At 37.1% G+C, this 23,227-nt stretch overlaps 4 protein-coding genes across 5 annotated transcripts; all 4 read right to left on the minus strand.

The window, feature by feature from the left end:
• Nucleotides 1-3,792: 3,792 nt before the first annotated feature.
• Nucleotides 3,793-6,811, minus strand: LOC145215430 (uncharacterized). The gene is made up of 5 exons (XM_080084135.1): nt 6,674-6,811; nt 5,998-6,057; nt 5,815-5,916; nt 5,472-5,624; nt 3,793-3,923 (listed from the first exon to the last, which is right to left on the minus strand). Exons 1-5 carry the CDS (start codon nt 6,809-6,811, stop codon nt 3,801-3,803), a joined length of 576 nt encoding a protein of 191 aa, XP_079940261.1. The 3' UTR covers nt 3,793-3,800.
• A 2,508-nt stretch (nt 6,812-9,319) lies between these two features.
• LOC145213275 (uncharacterized) lies at nt 9,320-12,105 on the minus strand. Its single transcript, XM_080081506.1, has 5 exons — nt 12,004-12,105; nt 11,595-11,792; nt 10,844-10,903; nt 10,687-10,777; nt 9,320-9,618 (listed from the first exon to the last, which is right to left on the minus strand). Exons 1-5 carry the CDS (start codon nt 12,103-12,105, stop codon nt 9,320-9,322), a joined length of 750 nt encoding a protein of 249 aa, XP_079937632.1.
• Nucleotides 12,106-14,260: 2,155 nt separating this feature from the next.
• LOC145215429 (uncharacterized) lies at nt 14,261-20,208 on the minus strand. Its single transcript, XM_080084134.1, has 8 exons — nt 20,155-20,208; nt 18,717-19,504; nt 17,976-18,173; nt 17,540-17,599; nt 17,376-17,477; nt 16,885-17,037; nt 16,226-16,316; nt 14,261-14,933 (listed from the first exon to the last, which is right to left on the minus strand). The coding sequence occupies exons 2-8, from the start codon at nt 18,816-18,818 to the stop codon at nt 14,734-14,736; spliced, it is 906 nt and encodes a 301-aa protein (XP_079940260.1). The 5' UTR covers nt 18,819-19,504; nt 20,155-20,208; the 3' UTR covers nt 14,261-14,733.
• LOC145215428 (uncharacterized) lies at nt 19,802-23,216 on the minus strand. Of its 2 annotated transcripts, XM_080084132.1 has the most exons (7): nt 23,008-23,216; nt 22,235-22,432; nt 21,939-21,998; nt 21,775-21,876; nt 21,502-21,654; nt 21,026-21,116; nt 19,802-20,629 (listed from the first exon to the last, which is right to left on the minus strand). In XM_080084132.1, exons 1-7 carry the CDS (start codon nt 23,107-23,109, stop codon nt 20,427-20,429), a joined length of 909 nt encoding a protein of 302 aa, XP_079940258.1. In that variant the 5' UTR covers nt 23,110-23,216; the 3' UTR covers nt 19,802-20,426. The 2 variants fall into 2 exon arrangements, with proteins under 2 accessions (XP_079940258.1, XP_079940259.1); XM_080084133.1 differs by lacking the exon at nt 19,802-20,629 and having other exon boundaries at nt 21,021-21,116.
• Nucleotides 23,217-23,227: the final 11 nt, after the last annotated feature.

Here is a 23,227-nt window from a genome sequence, read left to right on the forward strand (position 1 = left end):
TAACGGCTGATTACTATGACAAGGTCTGATGTAATAATGAGCTTTCAGCATTGTTTGAATTTGTGTCCTGACCCTGGAAGCGTCAAAATAGGGAGCTCACATAATATCAGATCCCCCCAATAGGCCGAGGAGGTGTTCTACCGTTAATTTGACTTTATTAGGGGATTTTAATCTGCAAACATGTTTTGACATTGGGAAATGGCGTGTTAACAAAACCAGAGAGAAAATCCTGCCTTTAAATCTGCTGTAAATGATCGAAACAAGGTTAGAGACCTCCTAAGTAGAAGCTGTGAGCAGTTTAAAGGTTGCTTAGTAAATCAGATGAGGTACAGTAAAAAAGTGGCATGTCTCGGGCAAAGTTATTATAAAGCAATAGGTTTGTTTTAAAAAAAATGTCCACTTTTTTATCTATTATTTTTTATTAGTGACTCAACAATATGAGAATGAAACAAAGACATCACTTTGTTATTGTACTTGTTAAGCGTTGCGTTAAGTCTAAAGGTAGTTGTTCGAAATTAAAGTCAGTGTTCGGTGAGATTAGGATCCTCTTTTATTTTTAATGGCAAGCGTTTTCCTTTAAACTCGCCGGCGCGTAAATTTGCCCGCCAATATTTCGTGATTTGGCGTTTTGTTGCTCTGAACCAAAACAGAATAGTACTGGTTTGGGTGGCTTGAACTGTTTGCAAGCTGCTGTTGTTGGATAAAAAGATTGCACAATAAAACTGAGAAAGAGTTTTAGAGTTAGTAGTGCTGCTTTTATAAAAGAATACCAGGTTGCAATATTCCTTTTTGGACTTCGTTTGTGGAACTTTGGGTGATTTTGCTGATATGATACCAGCTAACTTGTTTTGGAAGCTTCTAGCAGTTTTAACAAAGCATTAGGTAAATGTGCATTATGTGGTATAAAATGGAATTGAAGCCTTTGTTTAAATTTCAAACCATTTATTTGCCCGTTTGTAGCCACACAGCTTGTTATAGCTGCTTTTGTTGCTTTATTAGAAAAAATTAAATTCACATAAAAGCTTAATTTCACTACTGGGACTACATTATTTATAGCATATCCCACATGATGTGAAGTTTTGCATAACATGATGTTTTTTGAACGTTTTTGGGTTGTAGTTGAAGCGTTGGCGAACGTCGGTTACTTTACAATACAAATCTGCTGGAAGAGCCATAATTTTTAAAGCAGTTAGTTTAATTTGGATAATTGGCCACATAACAAGCAAAAAAGCAGCATAAACAGTCCTAGCAAAAAGTCTGGTTAATTGGCCAGAAGGGGTTGCATGTAAATACCACTTAACCGCTGTGACAGCTGTGGTCAGTCTGTACACACTTTCTGATTGCTGCTCTGGCCAGCCTGTAAACGCTCCGTGACCGCTGTGGCCAACCTGTATGGTAGAACTACTAACGTAAGAACTGACAGTAGCCAGGTTTGGGTATTTCCGCTGGGTGACGCAATGGAAACATAGGCGTTTATGGGACAATAAGTGTTGATTGGTGACTCAGCAATTATTGTCAACAAAAACGCCTACGCTCCATTGCCCTACCCAGCAAACCTGGCTACTGTCAGTTCTTACGTTAGTAGCTCTACCAACCTGTATAAATTGCATGACCGTTGTGGCCAATTTTTTTTAACACAAGCGTTGACGGCTAGAGCTATTTGGGTTAGGGTGAGGGTTTATGTTGGAAATAACACTTCAATTGGGTCTCATTTACCTATACAGGCTGGCCACATCGGTCACGCGTTATTAACAGGTTGGCCGCAGTGGTCATAGCGGTCAAGTGGTAATTACAGACACCCGGCCAGAGGTGCACACATGTTCTTTGCAACACAGTTGTTCCGAGACCTTTCACATAGAAATAAATATGTGAAAATATGATTACATATTTTGCTATGGTATCTCTTTTGCATACCTTATGATCTCAAAAGACAAAAAGAGGCTTGTTTTCTTGCGTTCGTTACGTTGTTATTTTGCTAGTAGGCTATCCATTTTTTACGACACGTATTTGCGGATAATTTGTGTAGACCAGTGTCGGAACGGAACGAAACCAAATAACGTTATTCGTTCTGAGAAAATTATTTATTTCGTTCTGGACCGATATTTTCATTTCGTTCCGGTCTGGCCGAAATAAATTTATAACGGTATTTTTCGGTATTTCGGTCTTAACAAACGGACATTTCTTTGTGGTCTTTGCAACTATTAAGCGAAAAAAGGAAGAAAGTTGCAACACACAAGAATTATTGTCGGTAGTTGTTACGTCACATAACATTTGTCAATGATGGTCAAACGGATGTAAATTGTAGGAACTTCAATTTTTATCATAGCTTAACGGCGCAAAATTTTCAGCAATTGTATCATGTCAAATGTCCAGAACGAAATACCGGAATAAAAAATAACGGTATTTCGGTCCGTTCCGGTATTTTGAATATTTTTTATTTCGGTATTTCGTTCCGGTATTTGAGCCAAAAATTATTTATTTCGTTCCGGTATAACGTTCCGTTCCGGTATGAAACACTGGTGTAGACTACAGCAAAAAATAAAAAGAAACAGAGCCCTAAAATCCGAGTACAATTTATTTTCACAAACATAAATAGTTGGATAAAACAATGCACAAATCAACAAAATTCAAATGTGTCAAAAGTGTATTTTTCAACTTTTGACTTATCTTAAAGTGGTAATAATGAAACTATTGATATCAGCACAAAGCACTATTAAATATACAAAAATTATGGCAGTGTTAATTTATCATAGGATGGGGCTCTACCCGATTTTTTTTCTTCACCCTATCTGGGCGGTGCTCCCAGTGGACCCTGTTGCGCCCCGCTGTGGCTGGATGAATGTGGTTGTGTTGTCACTTGAGGTGCCATTGTTGTGTATTGCTGGGTGCCCATTTGTCCTGCAGAAAAGCTCATTTAAGTAAGTAGATTACCTATAATCACATCATAAAAATAGCATTTATTTAGCTAGCAAAACATAAATTTAATTCACCTATATTGACAAAAAATAAATGCATGATGGCAATACAAGCAGTGTTTCACGAAATATTTTTTTCTTGTAGCAGCATAACCAGGGAGTCGAACCGGAACTGAACCCGAACCCGCGAACCGGTTTGAGCGGTTAATTTCATTAAACCCGAGCCGCACCCGAACCGCTAATTACGATTTTCTAAAAACCCGAACCGGAGTTGAACCCCGAATTTTGTTTAGCGTTGAACCGGAACCGAACCAGTAAAAAATTGAGTCTGTTTTATATTTTGCGTTTTTTTTTCAAAACACCGCACTGAAGAATACAAAAGATAACACTTATAGGGCGTGTCAAAAATAACAGTGCACGGGCAAAATTCTTTTGAAGTTTTATAAGGCCTGGTAGATGATGGATAAAATGAATAAAAATTTAAACCGGTTTAAAAACCGCAAACCGGTTTGGACCGGATAATTTGCCCGAACCGGAACAAAACCCGAACATATACATTTTTAAAACCAGAACCTAACCCGAACCCTTAAAAACAAAACCAAGTGAACCCGAACCGAGCCTGAACCCATTAGACAAGCGGTTCGACTCCCTATGCACTATAGCGATACAAAAATTTCCCCCAGATACTTACACCTATAAAATTACAAATGATATTTCAGCTGAAAAACTTTTGTCACCTAAGGAATCTCCCCCACACAATAGAATGTAAAAAGAAAGATTCTTGCTTCTTATCAGTAATATATTTAGACTGTTTCATGTCGAACAGGTACAAAGCATAAATCATTTCTTCAAAAACAGAAATATATATTTCGCCTTGAATATATTTCAGCTCATATTTTCAGATAACTGATTTAAAGTCGAACCTTGCACAGTCATTGGACTTCCTTGAACAACTGGTTGCATTCCAGTTGAAACGGTGGAAACCACGTACCCTCCGGTTGGTTCTATCTATGGTATGTAAAATATACAAGCTGCATTATAAAGCTTTTAGTAGTTTTCGCATGGTATTTTGACTCGTAACCTTACCAATGGTATTGTTTGCACAATGTGGATTTTACCGAGGTAGAAAAAGGTGGTTAAGTTGTTGCAAAGTGTATAAAATGTTTATATTTTCTTTTAAATATGCATTTGAGTTGAGTTTATTTCGCAGGTGCTACAAATCGTAGCAGCACAATTGCGCTAATATATTCACCAAGCCGGAAGTAGCTGCGGAACGTTGGGAATTATAAAGCGCGGCAAAGTTAAGGGCACAATTGGTGGAAAGATGATAAACGCGCTGCAGCTATACCGTTACTAAAAGCGTTATGTGGCATTTGCTTTTTAAATTCGGCTACACAATGTTTTTACGAGCTTGCTTTATCCAGGGTCTTCATTTATGTTTTCACCAGGTCTGAAATTATAAAATGCCCCAAATGTTCAGTCCCCAAAACGCCTCAATACGATGAATTAAACGATATTTTTTTAACTGTAACTTTACCCTACAAGATATATCAAAAAATAAGCTGTGGCAGCCAGGCATTATGTATAAACGAGTATTGCGCTTCCAGTAGTTTTATATTATTAACCGACGTTTCGACGTCCCATGCAAGACGCCTTCATCAGTTAATGCAGGGGCGGGCAACATACGGCCCGCGGGCCGGATCCGGCCCGCGACGGGATTGTGAACGGCCCGCAGACAGTTTCTGGTATTACATGATATAACGTGGCCCGCGGCCACAGTCTGCCGAATCCCCCACTACTTGCTTACTACGTCAAATTATAGTTGTAACAAACAGTAACGCTCCCCAATAACAAAAAAACTTTCCCGCCGTTGTTACCATTGCACCATACATCCATTGTTACGACATAACTGCCAACCTTGCGTGTGGCCTGCTTTCACGGTTTCCTTTGTTTCCCCACGTGTAGTGTGGTTAGTGTTTCAGCAGTATCTGAGTCTGTGGTGTATGCATTAAATTGGCTGTGATGAATAATTTTGTTTGGACTGTATTGTAATTGCGACGTTCTTGATTGTATTTAATTTAGGTGGTCAAAAATCCGTTTTAAATCACTGGATAAATACGCGATTAATGTATCGATTCACGAATCCGGCCCGCCAAGTACTTCATTTTCCCATATCAGGCCCGCCGACTGGAGAAGTTCCCCCCCCTGAGTTAATGGCATATCTTGAAAAAGAAAAGCTTTCGTTGCTTTAAAAGAAGTTAGATTTTCGAGGTGCCATTGTCCCGATGAAGGCGTCTCCTATAGGACTTCGAAACGCTGTTTATTTATACAAAAACATCATCTGAAGGGTATGTTAATATTATAGGATGTTATTAAACTCTTAAAATACGCGCTTAAAACAGACTGGCCCGTGGGCGAGAAAACCGCATCATTGGCATCGTTACTTCCTTCTAATATTGCTGATAAACTTAGTTCTTGGTTCTACATTTAAATTAAGCTTAGTTGTTCGCTCAAAATACCAAACCATAAACGCAATATACTAACACTAGTCCTTACCCCTGATCCACAGCAGGTTCCACAACAAGAAGGTGATTTGGTGATAACCATTGAAGCACAGCAACAGTAGCATGCGCTCACAATGCATATAACAAACGACGAAAAACTGAGGATAGCCAATGTTGCCTCAATACCGACACCAAACCAATATTTCTATAAAGCATCAGTTGTAAAGAAAGAATCATTACAGAAAATGCCTTGTCGACCAGGTTTTGCGAAGGTGAAATTGAGGTGCGAAGTCGATTTTATTTAGACTATAGTCAGGCTCGACACGTAATTTTGTGTTCTGCATAAGTTTAACTTGGTTCTGATGTTTAAAACACAGTACAAACCTCACACTTACTTGATAAGGGTGTGAGTATATCATTGCAAAAGGAACATTGATTCCAAACATGTTAATGGCAAAAATAGATGCTACAATGGAGAAAGCCAAGTAAGCGTTCAGCTGTAATTGATAGAAACATTGTGTTGGGTAAAAAACACTTTATGTTTAAATTAAAACAACGCTTTATGTTCAAGTTCTTACCAAACATGGTGTCACAGTCTTTTTGCCACAAGCCGCCCCTAAACATCCCGCTATAAGAATCTGAAACAAACAAATTGACTTTAGTTCTGTTCGGCGTATTTTAGCGCTCAGATGTTAATTTTAATTTACATCAATACGTTAATTTTGTCTTTACAAAAACTCGGGAGGTTTTGTTCTAACCTAAAATATATTAATAGAAACAATATAATTCCAACTAACTTACTTATTATTTTTTGAACTGAACTGGTTACGAATTTGGGCAAATTTGTCGCTACATAAATTCATAATTTAAAAAGTATTTTTCAACCCGAATTTCTCGGACTCATGAAAATAGTCTGTAAAAGGTATTTGTAATCCTTGCTTACAAAAGAGTTTAACTTCATACTGTATTTAATTGACATTTTTAAAATCCGCAAAAGGTTATATTAGGGCCAGTGGTAGGATTCAACCGGTTCGCACCGGTTCTATGGAACCGTCTCACGAAATTTTATAAGATCATCAAACCGGTTAGCATTACTGGTTACTGTCAATGGACTTTTTGTGACAAAACCGCCTAAAAAATGACTTTGGGATTGAACCGACTGACAAAAATTTGAATTCCACCACTGATTAAGGCTTTAATAACACAAGGCCTTGAATTGGGTATTTAACTTCAATACAAATCACAAGGCCTTACCCAAATGCCCGACCATAATCCTTCACCGAGATTGATCAGGATCGTTGTAATTCGTGTTTCGTATCCTGAATAATAGCTAGTGGAGTAATAGTATCTGGGTGGCTGAATATAAACATTCGCCATCAGCAAAATTCCCATGAAGTTGTTTAATTTGATGACGTCAATCAATTGTTAAAAACGTAATGACGTCACAATATGTAAATACGGGTTAAGACGAGTTGCTCACTGAATAAGAACGTTATTGAAATCTGATAGCGATTAGGCATGAAACGTTTGGGTACATTTTATCACATTTGTGTTGTTTTTCTTTCATTACAGTCGATCAGCTCGAAGTGTTTTTGAAACGACTTTCCCAACCCTCGTAGCTTTTTCGAGCATTCGATGTGAAAGCAAAAATAATGTACAAAAAATAGCTTTCCTAGTAATTATTATCGCATGATACTCTTTAAGACCGCATAATTCAGGTATTTCATTTTCAACTTTGATAAGTACTTTTGTTGAACTTTCGAAAACATTTAAACTTGTACTTTTTTCAAAAAGAAATTTTATGTAACCAAGTTAATATGCTTCTTTCAAAAACGTATTCCCACCACAATAAAGTTCACAAACACAACCAAAAAAAATTGTGTGCAAACAGTCGCCTCTGTTTGCAACTTGTAAGCTTTGCTCTTCACGGCAGACTTGTACACCCCACTTAAAGGAGTTCGTCAACTTTGCTGATAAAACCGGCAATGTTCCATGTATTGTTGTGGATCCAACACAAACGTTTGCATTAAATAGTTGCGTCTGTCGCTTCTATTTTCAGAAATTAACCGGAAAATCACCGAAAAAATCTCAGTAAGAAAAACAAAAAATAATGAAACCAAAAGCAAATTTGTCATTTTTCTTAATGGGTTATCTACCAAGTGTCTAACCTTGCACAATCATAGGAATTTCCGTAAACAATTGGTTGCATGTGTATTTGCAGATAACTTAAAAAAAAAAAAAACCTAAAATCCGAGTATAATCTATTTTCACAAACATACATGTTTGACAAAAAGTGCAAATCAACAAATTTGAAACAAGTCCATTTTACTTGAACTATGGATATATTCACTATTTAAATACGATTATAAGTTAATTCACTCTATCATAGGATGGCGGTCTATCATCTATTTCTTCTTTACTGTCTGTGGACACTGCTTCGTGTGGACTCTCTTGCGCTACACCGTGGCTGGATGAGGGTTCATGTATCGCCACTTGAGTGTGCTGGTGAGTCTTTATTTGTGGTTCGTTTATGTTGGTTGATGTGCCTTGTTGGTCGCTTGTTTCTCCTGCAGAAAAAGTTTGTTTTTCCGCTAATTATGTTATAATCTGGTTGGTGAATATTCGGTTAAATATAATTTACCGATATTGTTAAAACAATCAGTTGCCAACACAAGCAGTATTTCCTAAAGTTTTTTGCTTAAGGCACCCTTTGAAGTGACACAAGAATTTCGCGAAACTCCAGCAAATAACTTAAACCATCTAGTCTACTTTATTTACAATTTAGACTTAGACAAACTGTGGTGAAATGCCTGTAAAGATATAATATTATTTAGAATTGGATGAATTAGTTTATTTTACTTGTTGTTTTTGACTAATTAAAGTAAAACACCGGTAATGGTTAAGTACAGTGGTCGGCAACCGCTGGTCCGCGAGGAGTTCGTTACCGGGCCGTGTAATTTTCAGGTTTAAATGCTTTCCCTCATGTATCCCGGGGATGATAAACTAATTTAAGCGTTTTTGTTCCTAAATATTTGTAGTTTTTTGAGAGCCGGTCCGTGATAAAGTTTCACTTTCATAAGCGGTCCGCAGTACAAAAAAGGTTGCCGACCCCTGATTTAGTTCACAATGATCGCACAAATCCAACCTTTAACAACTATTGGTCTTCCTTGAACAACTGGTTGTATTCCAGCACTTATTGGAACTGTTGCAATCACGTACCGGTCGGGTGGTTTGCACTGGTATGTGAAACAACAAGCAGTGGTTATCGTTTGGAAAATGTTAATGTTACTATAAGATAAAATTAGCTAGTTTTGTTTGTTACAAAGTGTAAAAAATGGATAAAGTGAACTCTTTTAAGTTTGCATTTACTTTCTTAATTTTACGATTATAAAAAGTGGTGCGTTAGTACATCATGTTGTACTTTCCATTCAGTGATACATTACAATGTAGCCTGTAAGTCGAGACTTTTTGAACGCCCAAAAGTCTAAAAAGGCCTTAACAAGAAGAATTAAGACTATTGTAACTTTACTTTTAACTGTAATGTCGGGTTGCATGGTAAACAGAACCACTCGTCAAAAAAATGCCACCCACAACCAGCACACCGGCTGGTGGGCGCGAAAACCACTACATTAGGAGCGTGACCTCCTTCTAACATTAACTTAGGCTTAGGTTGATTGATTGGGTCAAAATACCGAACCATAAACGCCATATCGCAGTGGTTCCCACCCTTTTTTGTCCTGTGCACCCTTTTAGTCGGTATTCAAATCTAACTCCCCCCTACAAATTTAGTTTGCTAAAATATCGTTTACATTAACATTTTAATGTCATTTTTAACAGGAATTAAACTCCCGATTATAAGCTCTGTAAATATATACCCTTTAATATTCCTCTTTTAATCGATTATATAAGAACTTTCTTTTTCTCAGCTTGTATATGGCAAATGCAGCAATAACACATAGCACAGACAATCAGTAAGAGATTAATGTTATGACACGGTTGGGAACCACTGCTATATCCTATAATACTAATTATTACAAAAGGAGCACAGCATGATGGTGATTTGGTGATAACCATAGAAGAAGTGACACAGTAGCAGGCGCTCATAATGCATATGCCGGCCGCAGTTACAGCCAAGGAAGCCAAGGTTCGCTCAACACCGACACCAAATGGATATTTCTGAAAAACATTACTCGTAAATACTTATTAGTTAGTCCTAAAGCGCCGATACAGGCCAGCAATCATGGCACACTTATTTCTAAATCATAGTACACCAGGCCTTTTACATGTGTTATACCGAATCTGCCGGTCACCAAGCGTTACCGCTCGACAGGCTAAAAAACGGTGTAACGCTATACATAGGCCTGGCGTACTATGATTTGTGAAGAGAAAATCATTACAGAAATTGCCTTCTCGGCTGGGTTTTAAATATGCAGATAGGTTTTTGTCTCATTTTTTCAAGTTGATCTTACTCCTATGTTCTTAAGCAGCTCGTTTTAAGCGTAATGAAATTATTTTGGGATCTCAACTACTTTTTTGAATAATCTACGCCTGTTTGTTCCAGGGAGTCGAACCGGAACTGAACCCGAACCCGCGAACCGGTTTGAGCGGTTAATTTCATTAAACCCGAACCGAACCCGAACCGCTAATTACGATTTTCTTAAAACCCGAACCGGAGTTGAACCCCATATTTTTTATGGCGTTGGACCGGAACCGGAAACGAACCAGTAAAAATGCAGTCTGTTTTATAACTTATGATTTTTTTCAAAACAGCGCAATGAAGAATACGCGAGATAACAGTTATAGGGTGTGTCAATAATAATAGTGCACAGTCAAAATTCTTTTGTAGTTGGATAAGGCCAGGTAGATGATGGGTAGAATGAAATTAAAACGAATAAAAATTTGAACCGGTTTAACAACCGCAAACCTTTGGATCCAGACCGGATAATTTGCCCAAACCGGAACAAACCCGAACCCGAAAATATACATTTTTTAAAACCTGAACCGAACCCGAACCATTAAAAACAAAACCAAGTGAACCAATATGACAAGCATTTCGACTCCCTGGTTTGTTCACTTTACGTTTCTTATTATCGCCCCCAAAAACAGTAAAACGATTTGTGTATACATAAAGCTTTTAGATGGTATGAAATGAACACAAGAATTATGTCAATCTGTTTCAAAGCGTTAAAACAACTGTCAAGTTTATTTAGATTATTTTGAGGTAGTACAAGTCCCACATGCTGTTGCAAGTCATAGAATTACTTTACCAGCGTACATATCTGCAAAAGCATAATTGACTCCAAACATGCCTACTGCAAACACACACGCAATAAGGGAGATAGTCAAGTAGGCGTTGAGCTGTAAATGAAAATAATAAGACTGTTGGAGTAAAAAAATCATGTAAGGTTTCGATTTGTTTTTTACCAAACGCAGCGTGACTGTCTTTTTGCCACAAGCAATCCCGAAAATCCCCGCGGTCAAAATCTGAAACAAAACAAACAGTTATAATTTCATTATTTGGTGATGTTAAGCGCAGATGAGGTTGAGTCGAGCAGTATTTGTTTTAGTAATTACAACAGTTTTTTTTATCGACGATATCTTTTATTTTTGTCTTTTACGGGTAAAGCGTTTTCCTAAAATTAATAATGATGCAATCATTTGCAGGGGTCAAATCTAGTGACTAAACTGCTCAAATCTAGTGACTAAAAAGACCCTTTTGTCGTTTTCTTTGCAATAGCGCAGAACAGGATTAAAACAATTGTACTATTGTTTGCCAATTTTATAAATAGAACAGCCATTTGCCACTAAAAATCATGTGCTGGTTAAACAGTTCTGCAACCTTGATTAAACGAGTTGTGGACTATATCTTTACAGACTTTGACGGTTTCTGATATAACCTTTTTTTCCCATCGGTGCTGGGAAAAAAACGGTTTTATTCACTTCTATATCGGGGTTGTGTTTATATTTTTTTCCAACGACCCCGTCGCTCTATAAATTGATAAAAAGAATAGTTTACAAGTCCTAATTCGTAGACTTATATTTTTCTCATACTATATTCATTATGCACATTTATTGGTTCCGCAAAAAGTTTTACTAAGACTAAAAATAACACAATTACGCCTTGAAATTGATATTCAACTTGGCTTGGCTCAGTTAACAAATCACAAAATCTTACCCAAATACCGCACCATAATCCTTCTCCCAGATTGACCAAAATCAATATTTTTAGACCTGTGCGAGATTCTGAATTATAAGGCCAATCGTCATTGTAGTAAGTGTAAGTGTATGTGTCGTAATGTGGTTGACCATAAACATTCGCCATCAGCAAAATTCCCATGATGCAGCAAATCAGCCCAATAACTGCTTGAGTTATCTGTCAAAATGATTAGAAAGACCAAGACAACACAATAGACAATTGGCCTTGAACAAGCCGTTTTAGGGCTGTTTGACGTTAGGTCAGGCCCAGCAACTGGCTACTAGGTAATTAAATTTATTCAAAAAAAATACTGACACAGAGTGTAAAGTCAGACCCGTTTTTTTGAAGAAACCTAAGCCCGAACCGGGCCCGACTAACAAATTCTTACCCCTAGTCCACGCAAAATTTTCTTAATTTTTTTCGCCTTGCTTGCTTCTTGAGCTGGAGTTAGATTGTCGTTGGGTTGCCGAACTTTTACTAAGGTCAGCATCTTTAACACAACTAACTTCCAGAGTTCCAAACAATAAACCTTGAACACAAAAACTGTATCGTAAACAAACTGGTAATTTTGTCGTAGGATATGTATTCGTGTCTTTATATAACCGTAACCATTTACTGTAACTTTACCCGAATTAGTTGGTTTCAAAAGCCACCTATGTTCCTGTGTATTTTTAATCCAGCCAAAAATTTTCGAAAACAACTTGCAAAATCTTAAACGCAATGGAGTCCAGAAATATTGCATCGACTTCACGCCTTTTATAAGCGAATTGAAACCCGTATGAAATGAAGATAGCTCAACGAGCCAACTGTATTCATGTGTAATACATTTAGTTTTGTGGGCGAATAAACTGTGAACGCCTCCAAATACTTAAGTCTATGTAAGAATTGAAACGACAAACTGCCTACATATTCCGGTAAATCCGCTTGCTTTGGTGTCCGGTGGATATAGAGATGGGCGTAGGCTGCATATTGTTAAGAAGTTAAGAAGAACCCGGAAATTAAAAAGCGGTTTAACAAATCCATTCGGGTTAGAAAATTAAAATCAGGAAATATTTTTCGGAAAAACTCGCTCTTCAACTCGCAAGTCTCATTTGATATGCTATAAGCTTAAAGATATAGCTTCTTGCTCAAACCATTGTCATTCTTGTTGAATAGTCTTTTCAACGGTTTGTAGTGTCACTAAGTTGTCGTTTTTGAATTCGTGGTTTACTAGCTAACTTGCTTTATCCAATCCCACTAAAGATCTAGCTATTCTATAATATTACAAACTTTCGTTGTTGAAACCACGCTTTTAAAATCCAATATAATAAATAAAAAATACCAAAAGGAATAAGTATCGGCCGAATTTTTGAAAAAGTCGTGGCCGAAACCGAAACATCGACAAAACAGTTGAAAGATTAACAATGGAACTAAGACGTCACTTTAGTGTTACGTCATTTAAGCGTTGTATTAATCTAAAAAAAAGTTGTACTGAATTAAAGATAGTTGTCGGTGAGATCCCCTTTAAGTTTCAATAACAAAGGTTTTCCTTTAAAAGCGTCGGCGCGTAAATTTGCCCGCGAATAATTTTTGGCAATACGCTTAGGAGAACACGTTTGTGAACAGTTACGTCAACTTGAAACCATATGTTGTTTGTTTAATTTGATGCCGAAAATAACGGGGAAATTTGTAGCTAATACTGAACGAACGTTCCATACACCAAGTTACATATTTAATCGAGTTTTTCGTCCAACTGGTGCAAATTTATACAAATTAGTCGTGTTTTTTATACATATAACCCACAATAGACTCTAATGAAACAAATTTAATAAATTTGTACAGTCATATAAAGAATTTGTTTAATGTGCTACATGGCCTGGAAATGTAAAACAGGTTTAGTACGTACAACTTAGAAATCAGCACTTATTATTATTGGACAATGAAGTCAGAGTGATCTATACACTTCGAATATTTCTTTCAACTATTCCTGAGGGTTTAACTGTTCACAATAAACAAATTCATACATTTGGTATGTCTAAACTCGACGCAAACAACTGCTGCACACAAATTAATTCAGATTTTTTCGGAAGAATAGACTAAAAGTCTAAAAATACTTTAAAATTAACAATCATCCGGCCTTATGTTTGTATATCACTTTACAATGACCACCATATCGTTTTTGCGCAAAGCTGAAAACCTTGAATGCGATTCGGTTCGGCAACCATGTAATTTTTCGCTTTAGCGAATCGAAATCGTGACGTCACACAATGCGCATCAACGATACGATTCGATCCTTTAACTGTTTGGAAGCTGTTGTTGTTGGATTAAGTGTTTGCTTGAGAAAACTGACATTGAGTTTATGACGTAGTAAGTACAGCTAGGTAAAAGGAATCACAAGTTGCAATCGTTCTTTTGGACTTCATTTATGGAACTTTGGGTGATTTTGCTGATATGATACCAGCTAACCTGTTTTGAAAGCTTCAAGCAGTTTCAACAAACATCAGGTAAATGTGCATTATGTGGCCACAACAGTTACTATATACTTAAGTTTTTTGAACCTCAACAATAAAAATAATGCTTTCTCGACAAGTTAACAAATCAATGTTGCAGTAAGATTATGTGACCAACAAATAGATTACAACAAAAGAAAGACAGAAACAACACCCTGAAACCCAAGTATAATTTATTTTCGAAAACATACATATTGTGACAAAAAATGCAAAAATCAGCAAAGTTTTCAGTGTTTCAAAGTTCATTTTTTAACATGTTCATATGGCTGATCCTAAATGTCGTAAAGTTTTTGATGGATATAATCCCTCAAGCTATCACTACAGGAAAATACTGTTTCTTGAGTTATGAAATATCAACGGGGAAAAACAAATGCACAACAAAACAGACGTGGTGCTTTCAGCGTGATACAGGCACCTGCTCAAAGATTAGATGCCTAATCATTCGTTATTTTTTTTACTTTGTTTATCGTGCTCTGCACAGTGTTATTTATCCTGATGCAGGCGACTTGTATAAGACGTCGAAACGTCGGTATGAAAATACAATTACCAGAAGAGCTCTACAAACTTGATATCATGTCTGGCAGGAACAGCGTGTACATGGATATATTCATTATAAAAGTACAAAAGTGTTATTCTATTCTTTCATAGGATGGTGGTCCACCAGCTTGTTTTTCTGCACCATATCTAGGCCCTGCGCCCTGTGGACTCTCTTGCGCCACATTGTGGCTTGATGAAGGTTGTTGTATTGTCACTTGAGGATGCTGGTGAGTTGTCACCGTTGGTGGTTGATTGATGTACATTACTGTGCCTTGTTGGGCGCTTGCTTGTCCTACAGAAAATGTTATTCATGTCTTTTTTAAAGCTAGTCTGGCCTATCTTTAAAATTACATTTAAAGATAGGTTACTACTGTTGCTAAAAAAACAAAAGCCAAAAAAATACAGGCAGTGTTTTCCAGAGTTTTTTTTTTTTGCTGACAGGCAACCGAAAAGCGAGAAAAACTTCACGTGGCACCCAACAAGTCACTTTAACCGTTTCCATCTGCGAACTGCAGCAGTTGAGTTACTACTTAGAGCAGTGGTTCTTAACCGGGGTTCGATCGAACCCCAGGGGTTCGGCAAAGCCGAATCAGGGGTTCGACGAAGGTCTTTTTGAAGTACAATACAAATACTCGTTTTCATCAAACTTTAGGGTCTACAGTCGCTAAAATTGGCATTTCTATTTGCCAAATATCAAAACGCTCGAAGCTTGCACTAAGGCAGGGGTGCACAACCTGCGACCGTACGGCCGCAGAGTCGAGTCTGTGCAGCCGTGAACATGTTTATTAAAATATATGTACAGGCGGCCGTGACGTAAATAAAACTCGTTTGCTAAATATTTTGATTTTTAAACTGCTCTGACAGTTTTTGTGGTACTAAAAAGAAGATTACCAGCCTAATAACCATATGCGTCACACTTTTTGTACGCCTATTGTGTGCAAACAATGCGAACAAAACAGGTACCGCAAGCATCACAATATAGATTATGACATCATAAACACTTAAGACTGAACTCCACGCTGTGCAGCTCAATCTGTGCACCAAGCTAGATATTAATCTGGGTTTTTTGGGCTATATTCTAATATAGCTAATATATATGGCATAAACCAAGTATTTTAATACAAAAAAAGCGGGTAAATGGCGGACGTTGGTGAAATAAGAATCTGCAATGCGGCCGTCCTGGCATAATGTTGTGCACCCCTGCACTAAGGTGTTATTTTCTTTTTTTGACGTAACAAAGACTACTGTGCGCGTGCTCTTTGTTGACAAAAATGACAAACAGTAACTGTTGCCACAGCACGTTGAAGCAAAAACTAATTACGACCCACCAAACATAATGGGTTAAAAACCTAGGATGTAACTTTGGGGTTCGACCAACGGCTGAAGAATATCGTAGGGGTTCAGCCGTTATAAAAAGGTTAAGAACCACTGACTTAGAGTAACTTTTTTTGGTTGTTTTCGATTACAGTGGGTTGTTGATAACAGTTCAGTTAACAATTATTGCGGAAATGGAAAAGTGCTTAGCAACACTCTTGGAAAACGCAAGTAACATTCTGCTTTGCAACAGCTGATTTAAAGTCTAACCTTGCACAAACATGGGACTTCCTTGAACAACTGGTTGCATTCCAGCATTTGTTCCAACAGTTGAAACCACGTACCCTCCGGTTGGTTGTATCTGGTGTGTGAAAAAATCAGCAGAATTCAGATGCTTATAAGTTAGTAGTTTTGTATGATGTTTTGACTCATAACGTTAAACAAGTTGTGTTCTAACCGTGTCGATATTACATCAAGTCTAAATTTTATAAATTTATTTTATCAAAATTTTTGTCTGCCGGTTCTATCACAAAAGTCATATTTTTCAGCCGGTTCTGATACAAAAAGTCCATTGACAGTAACCATAATGCTAACCGGTTCGCTGATCTCATAAAATTTCGCGAGACGGTTTTATAGAACCGGTTGAATCCTACCACTAATTTTATGCCATAAAAGACCCGAAAAGGTTTCAACAAGGTGAAACAAAACGGTTCTTTTTCTTTTCACTTGTGAATTTACTATGGAGGTTTAATTGTCAGGATGCATGGTAGAACCGACCTGTGGGCGAGAAAACTGCCACATTTTAACGTCACTTCCTTCTAATATTAGTGCTAAGCTTAGCTCGATTGGTTGTAACTTTAAATCAAGCTTCAGTCGTTCGGTTTGATGGAAATATTCTACCTTAAACGTAAAACTAATACAGTTCTTACCCCTGATCCGCAGCAGGTTCCACAACAAGAAGGTGATTTGGTGATAACCATTGAAGCACAGCAACAGTAGCAGGCGCTCACAATGCATATTACGAACGCTGTGAAGCTCAGGAAAGCCAAGGTTGCCTCAACACCGACACCAAACGGATAGCTCTGCAAACCGTGAGTTGTAAAAAATAATCACCACAGAGAATGGGTAGTTGGCTGTTTTTGCAAAAAATACATTTATAAATGCATATATGCAAGCAGCTTGTCGCAAGCGTTTTATTTAACCTGTCACGACCCGAAAAACTCTGGTGGCAACGGGCAGCAAAAGTACAAGCCCAAACCCAACCCAAACTCGATTTAAAAAAAAATTGATTTAATAATGTGTCATTGTGTTACAAAACCAAAGCCAATTTTGTTCAAATTCCAGTCAGGCTCGGCACGTAATTTTGTGTTCTGCATAAACTTAACTTAGTTGTGGTGTTTAAAGCAGACCTCACTCTTACTTGATAAGGACTGGAGTATATAATTGCAAAAGGAACATTGATTCCGAACATGTTAATAGCAAAAATAGACGCTACAATGGAGAAAGCCAAGTAGGAATTCAGCTGTAATGAAACAAAAAAATTTGTTGGGGTAAAAAATCATGTAAGTTTTAATTTGTTCTTACCAAACATGGTGTCACAGTTTTTTTGCCACAAGCCGCCCCCAAACATCCCGCTATAAGAATCTGAAACAAACAAATTTATCTCATTAGGTGTCGTTTAGTGCAAATATGATAATCTCGATTCACGTCAATATGTAAATTTTATAAAGTCCAGCAGTTGCTGTTTTGACTTTACTATGGTGCTAAACAACATAACCAATCATATACACCCCACTTAACGGGTGCTAATTTCGGGGTAATTGTAATTCCGTCGTTGTATAAATTAAGAATTTATAACTTACCATATTTTTCCCAATTACGTAGACTCAAATAAGCCAACATGCCATAACTCCATAATGTATTTATTGTTTTCCGTTTTTAAAGTTTGCAAAGGGGTATAATAAGGCACAAATGTCATTAAGTTTTGATTTTGACTTTTTTACAAAACACAAGATCTTACCCAAATTCCTGACCATAATCCTTCACCCAGATTGAATACATACAATCTTCTTAGGCTTGAGCCATAACTTGAAGTATAAGGGTAGCTACTGCTGGAATAGTAGCCATATAAATATCCGTAATGTGGTTGACCATAAACATTCGCCATCAGTAAGATACCCATGATGCAGCAAATCATTCCAATAACTGCTTCAGTTATCTGTCATGTATAAAAACAATGTTAAGAAACTGGCTCTGATGCTCTGTAACAAATTCCTTAAAGAATGCCGTCAATTTTGAGGTCGTTATATAAACTATGGGAATGATATTGCAAAAGCAAAATTTCTATATCTCATTCAGGCATTGTTTCTCTTTTACGGAGTTTTTTGCTCATGAGTTGTAAATCGGGACGGACTTTCCCGGTGCGGGCTCCAGTTTATTAAAAAAGATGTGTTCGGGCCTGATTTCTCACTTGGTCACTTTTCTTTTGTGTTTTCATGTAAATCTAAGTCTTCAATATGCAAACATTTTGTCAACGGCTAATATTGTTTCCGATTCCTACAGTTATATTTCAGTTTCAAAGAGTGCATTGAACCTGTTTATAAGAAAAGACTCGTATCGTGGGTTCGAATCCCATCGCAGGCTAGATTTTTCTAGCTTATGCTGTTCCAGATGGCGAATGCTTGATCACCGACTAAACGCCTTCAACGGGCCTAGCGTACTATGATTTCTGTATTAGAAGTTTGAACTCATGAATTCTTACCCCGAGTCCACGTAGAATCTTTTTCATTTTTGCCGCTTCTCTTCCTTCTTGAGGTGAAGTTTGCTGGACATTGAACGACTGAACGTGGACTTCGGTCTGCATCTTTCACACAACTAACTTCACAATTACAAACAAAACTCCTTAATGAAAAAAGTTTAACAAACAGACATACAGTGTTGCCACGCGATATATAGAAATGATTCCCAACCTTTCTAACGACTTTCTTGTACTTACAAAAATTAAAAAAAATTATTCCTCCCTAATAAATTACATAGTAAATGATAACTACGCAAATCTCATTAAGCAATGGATCTTTTGTCAACTTCAAAGTTTATATTTCCAGAGCTTTCTTCCCTGTTGAGTCATTGTTTTCATAAAACCGCGGAACATTTTGCTTTTGTATCAAATCAGCTAGTTTCAAAACCCCTGATGTTCCTATATGATTGCAATCCAACTGAAAAGTATCCAAAACAACTTACGAATCCTTAAGCAACAATCCATCTATTTGGGTTTGTAAGTATAGTAAACTGTGCAATGACTTCACGCCTTTTATAAACAATTTGGCTCCCGTATCAAAATAAAGCTTGCTGAGTAAGCTGTCTGTAGTCATATCGAACGCATCTAGCGTTGTGTACTAAAAAAATAAAACTTCTTTGCATTATCGAGTCTGTGTGGATTTTGAAACAACAAACCACCGACATGTTCCGGTGAATCTGATGACGATGACATCCCTTGTGTACAGGTAGGCGTATGAGATGATCATCTGTTAAGACGAACCTATTAGAACCCTGAAATAAACAGGTGTTTCATAGTATTAGCTTGAAAAAATAGATCAGTTTCTGTAAAAAACTTGTCATTTGTGTGTCATTTTAAGGTGTTTTAAGCTGAAAGATATATTTTTTTTATCATTGCGTTGTATGTTGGATAATATATTCAAGCGGTTTTGGAGTAGGCTATTACTCATAGTTTTTCGGTCCTTCAGTAGCAGTTTCTTAAATATTTTGTTTTAAGTGAGAAAAATTCCATTTAATTTCAGCCGATCTTTCCCATAATATTACAAATCTTTGTTATTGAAACCACGCGTGTAAATCCAAGTATAATTTATTTTTGAAAACCAACTCGCAAAGTATAACCATAAAAACAAACAAAATGTAACTGAATTTTAACGAAACAAATATTAGGTGCCTTGGTTTGTTGTACCATTGAAAAACGCCTGCCACCCTAAAAAAGTTTCACATTGTTTGCATAAGTTTTAAATCCAATACGTTTACAATACATCATTAAAACACAAATTCAAACAATGGTAGCTTCCATGCCGTTTGCACTTTAAATGTTGAAAGTGTGGTTCTCACTGGGTGTATAAGGGTTTTGTGAATCGAGTTACGTTGCTGAAGGAACATTACAAATAACACTGAAAAAGATATTACCCAGACCTTACCTTTTTGTCACAGGCAGTTTTGACGGAAAATTAAATAAGAAAACTACGAATGCAACTACTGAGGCAGTGGTCGCAACCTTTTTTCTTCTGCGGACCGTTCTTGAATCTGAAATTTTATCGCGGACCGGGCTTCAAAACACTACAAATATTTAACAATGAAAATGTATGAATTAGTTTATCATCCCCGGGATACATGGGCAAAATGTTTCATAGCATTTAACCTGAAAAATACACGGTCCGTTAACGAACTCAAACTTTTCAAATAAAAGTTATTAATTTTGATATATTTCATATGCTGGAGGTCCATCAGCCAGTTTTTCTTGATTATATTTGGGCCCTGCTTGCTGTGGACTCTGTTGCGCTACACCGTGGCTGGATGATGGTTGTTGTATTGACACTTGAGGGTGCTGATGAGTTGTCATCTGTGGTGTGTGGTTAACGTACATTGTTGTACCTTGTTGTGGACTAACTTGCCCTAAAGTATAATTAATCAAGTCTGTTTTTACTCCAAATAAAAGTAATCACGTATGCATATGGCTATTTTAGTGTTTGCTTATAAGTTTTCCGTCCCACTGGTTTAAAAGTTTTCAAAATCTGTTCAACAAAAACACAAAATTTGAAACTGAAAACGAGTATTGTAAATTTGCAACCTGATGGACGACACGTTTGTTCAGAATTGTTTTGAGTATATTTAAGCATATCACTCAACTAGATCAATCCTGAAGAGTCTGAACCGACCAGCAATCACGGCACACTCATACATAAATCACAGTACGCCAGGCCCATTAAAGGCGTTCCCACCGAAACGTATTGTGGTTTATGTTGTTGATCTATTGTCTGTTTTCTTTGTTGATCTAGTTAGAAGTCTAACCTTGCACGAACATTGGACTTCCTTGAACAACTGGTTGCATTCCTGCATTTGTTCCAACAGTTGAAACCACGTACCCTCCGGTTGGTTGTATCTGGTATGTGAAAAAAAAAACAGCAGAATTTAGAAGCTTATAGTATAGTTTTGTATAATAGTATGAATCGTAACAATTCAAAACTTTTGTTCTAACAGTGTCAATATTGCATCAAGCCGAGATTTTACAAAATATCATAAGATTTCCCAAAGTCCCTAAATGCCTTAACAAAACGTTTCTAATAAGTTTACTATGAGTAATTTATATGCCAGGATGCCCGGTGGGACTGACCCATGGGCGAGAAAACTGTCACATTTTTAACGCCACTTCCTTCTAATATTACTATTAAGCTTAGCTCGATTGTTTCTAACTTTGAATAAGGCTTTAGTTGTTCGGTTTGACCTAAATATCCAACCATAAATGCAAAACTAATGCTAGTCCTTACCCCAGATCCACAGCAGGTTCCACAGCATGAAGGTGATTTGGTGATAACCATTGAAGCACAGCAACAGTAGCAGGCGCTCACAATGCATATAACAAACGACGAAAAACTGAGGATAGCCAATGTTGCCTCAACACCGACACCAAACGAATATCTCTGCAAACCATCAGTTGTAAAGAAAGAATTATTACAGAAAATGAAAAGTCGGCTGTTTATTTAAAAAAAATTACATCTATAAGCCTAAAACCCAATGTTTAAAACAAACCTCACACTTACTTGATATGGGCTAGAGTATATCATTGCAAAAGGAAGATTGATTCCAAACATGTTAATGGCAAAAATAGATGCTACAATGGAAAAAGCCAAGTATGAGTTCAGCTGGAAATAAAGAAAGATTGTTGTTGGAGTAAAAAATCATGTAAGTTTTAATTTGTTCTTACCAAACATGGTGTCACTGTCTTTTTGCCACAAGCCGCCCATAAAATCCCCGCTATAAGAATCTGAAACAAACAAATTAGTTTTAATCTTATTAAGCGTTCTTTAGCGCAGATAACAATTTTGATTCGCATCAATATGTGAATTGCAATTTTAAAAACTCCAGCAGTTGCTGTTTTGCCTTTACTCCAGTAATAAACCGCATAAACAATACTATACACCCCACTTCTTAACTTAACGGGTTGCTAATTTCAAATATTACATCAAACAAATATCACTTTAGGGTTTCAAATTGACTTACCCAAATTCCTGACCATAATCCTTCACCCAGATTGACCAAATACAATCTCTTAAGACTTGAGCGGTAGCCTGAAGTATAAGATGGGTAGCTACCATAATAGTAGCTGGAGACGTATGCATAATGTGGTTGACTATAAACATTCGCCATCAGCAAAATACCCATGATGCAGCAAATCATTCCAATAACTGCTTCAGTTATCTGTCATGTAAAAAGTGTTTAGAAACCAGCTCTGATGCTCTGTAACAAATTCCCTAAAGAATGCCATAAATTTGTTCGGGGTGGTTATGCACTATTGGAAATGATATTGCAAAAAAACGTAAAACTTCTGTCTCTTTTTAAAGAAGCGTTTCTCTTAGTTTTTATTTTCAGGCTGAGCTTATTTCAGGATGGCTGAGCTTTTTAAGGAGTTTTCCGCTTATGAGTTGTAAATCGGGCCGGACTCTGGTTCGGGCTCCAGTTTATTAAAAAAGGGTGTATTCGGGTCTGAATTCACACTTTTGTGTCGTAGTTTACATTTAAATCCAAATCTTACATAAACAAACTTTTTGTCAACGCCTCGCATGGTTTCCGATTCCTACAGTTATATTTCAGTTTTAAAGGGCCAGTTTATAACAAAAGACTCGTATCGTGGGTTCGAATCTCACCGCAGACTAGATTTTTCTAGCCTACGCCTTGCAATATGGTGAATGCTTGGTGACCCGCTAAACGCCTTGAATGGGTCTAACGTACTATGATTTCTGTTTACAAGAAGTGTTGAACTGATTAATTCTTACCCCGAGTCCACGTAGAATCTTTTTCATTTTTGCCGCTTCTCTTCCTTCTTGAGGTGAAGTTTGCTGGACATTGAACGACTGAACTTGAACTTGGGTCTGCATCTTTTACACAACTAACTTCACAATTACAAACAAAACTCCTTAATGAAAAAAGTGTAACAAACAGACATACAATATTGCCATACGATGTATAGCAATGGTTCCCAACCTTCTTTGACGA

Source organism: Phallusia mammillata, chromosome 2 (genome assembly GCF_965637545.1).
Source record: "Phallusia mammillata chromosome 2, kaPhaMamm4.hap1.1, whole genome shotgun sequence".
Taxonomy (NCBI): Eukaryota; Metazoa; Chordata; class Ascidiacea; order Phlebobranchia; family Ascidiidae; genus Phallusia; species Phallusia mammillata.

Bases quoted from the DNA above. Each gene is read 5' to 3' on its own strand.
- LOC145215430 (XM_080084135.1), bottom strand. From the start codon at position 6,811: ATGGGAATTTTGCTGATGGCGAATGTTTATATTCAGCCACCCAGATAC. The intron at 5,625-5,814 runs GTAAGTGTGAGG...GATGCTTTATAG, and splicing joins TATACTCACACCCTTATCAA to AAATATTGGTTTGGTGTCGG. The intron at 3,924-5,471 runs GTAAGGACTAGT...TACATACCATAG, and splicing joins GAACCTGCTGTGGATCAGGG to ATAGAACCAACCGGAGGGTA.
- LOC145213275 (XM_080081506.1), bottom strand. From the start codon at position 12,105: ATGCTGACCTTAGTAAAAGTTCGGCAACCCAACGACAATCTAACTCCA. The intron at 10,778-10,843 runs GTAAAAAACAAA...TTTCATTTACAG, and splicing joins AGACAGTCACGCTGCGTTTG to CTCAACGCCTACTTGACTAT. The intron at 9,619-10,686 runs GTAAAGTAATTC...CTAACTAATAAG, and splicing joins TTTTGCAGATATGTACGCTG to TATTTACGAGTAATGTTTTT.
- LOC145215429 (XM_080084134.1), bottom strand. From the start codon at position 18,818: ATGCAGACCGAAGTCCACGTTCAGTCGTTCAATGTCCAGCAAACTTCA. The intron at 18,174-18,716 runs GTAAGAATTCAT...TATACATGACAG, and splicing joins AGATTCTACGTGGACTCGGG to ATAACTGAAGCAGTTATTGG. The intron at 17,478-17,539 runs GTAAGAACAAAT...GTTTCATTACAG, and splicing joins AAACTGTGACACCATGTTTG to CTGAATTCCTACTTGGCTTT.
- LOC145215428 (XM_080084132.1), bottom strand. From the start codon at position 23,109: ATGCAGACCCAAGTTCAAGTTCAGTCGTTCAATGTCCAGCAAACTTCA. The intron at 22,433-23,007 runs GTAAGAATTAAT...TTTACATGACAG, and splicing joins AGATTCTACGTGGACTCGGG to ATAACTGAAGCAGTTATTGG. The intron at 21,655-21,774 runs GTAAGTGTGAGG...GATGGTTTGCAG, and splicing joins TATACTCTAGCCCATATCAA to AGATATTCGTTTGGTGTCGG.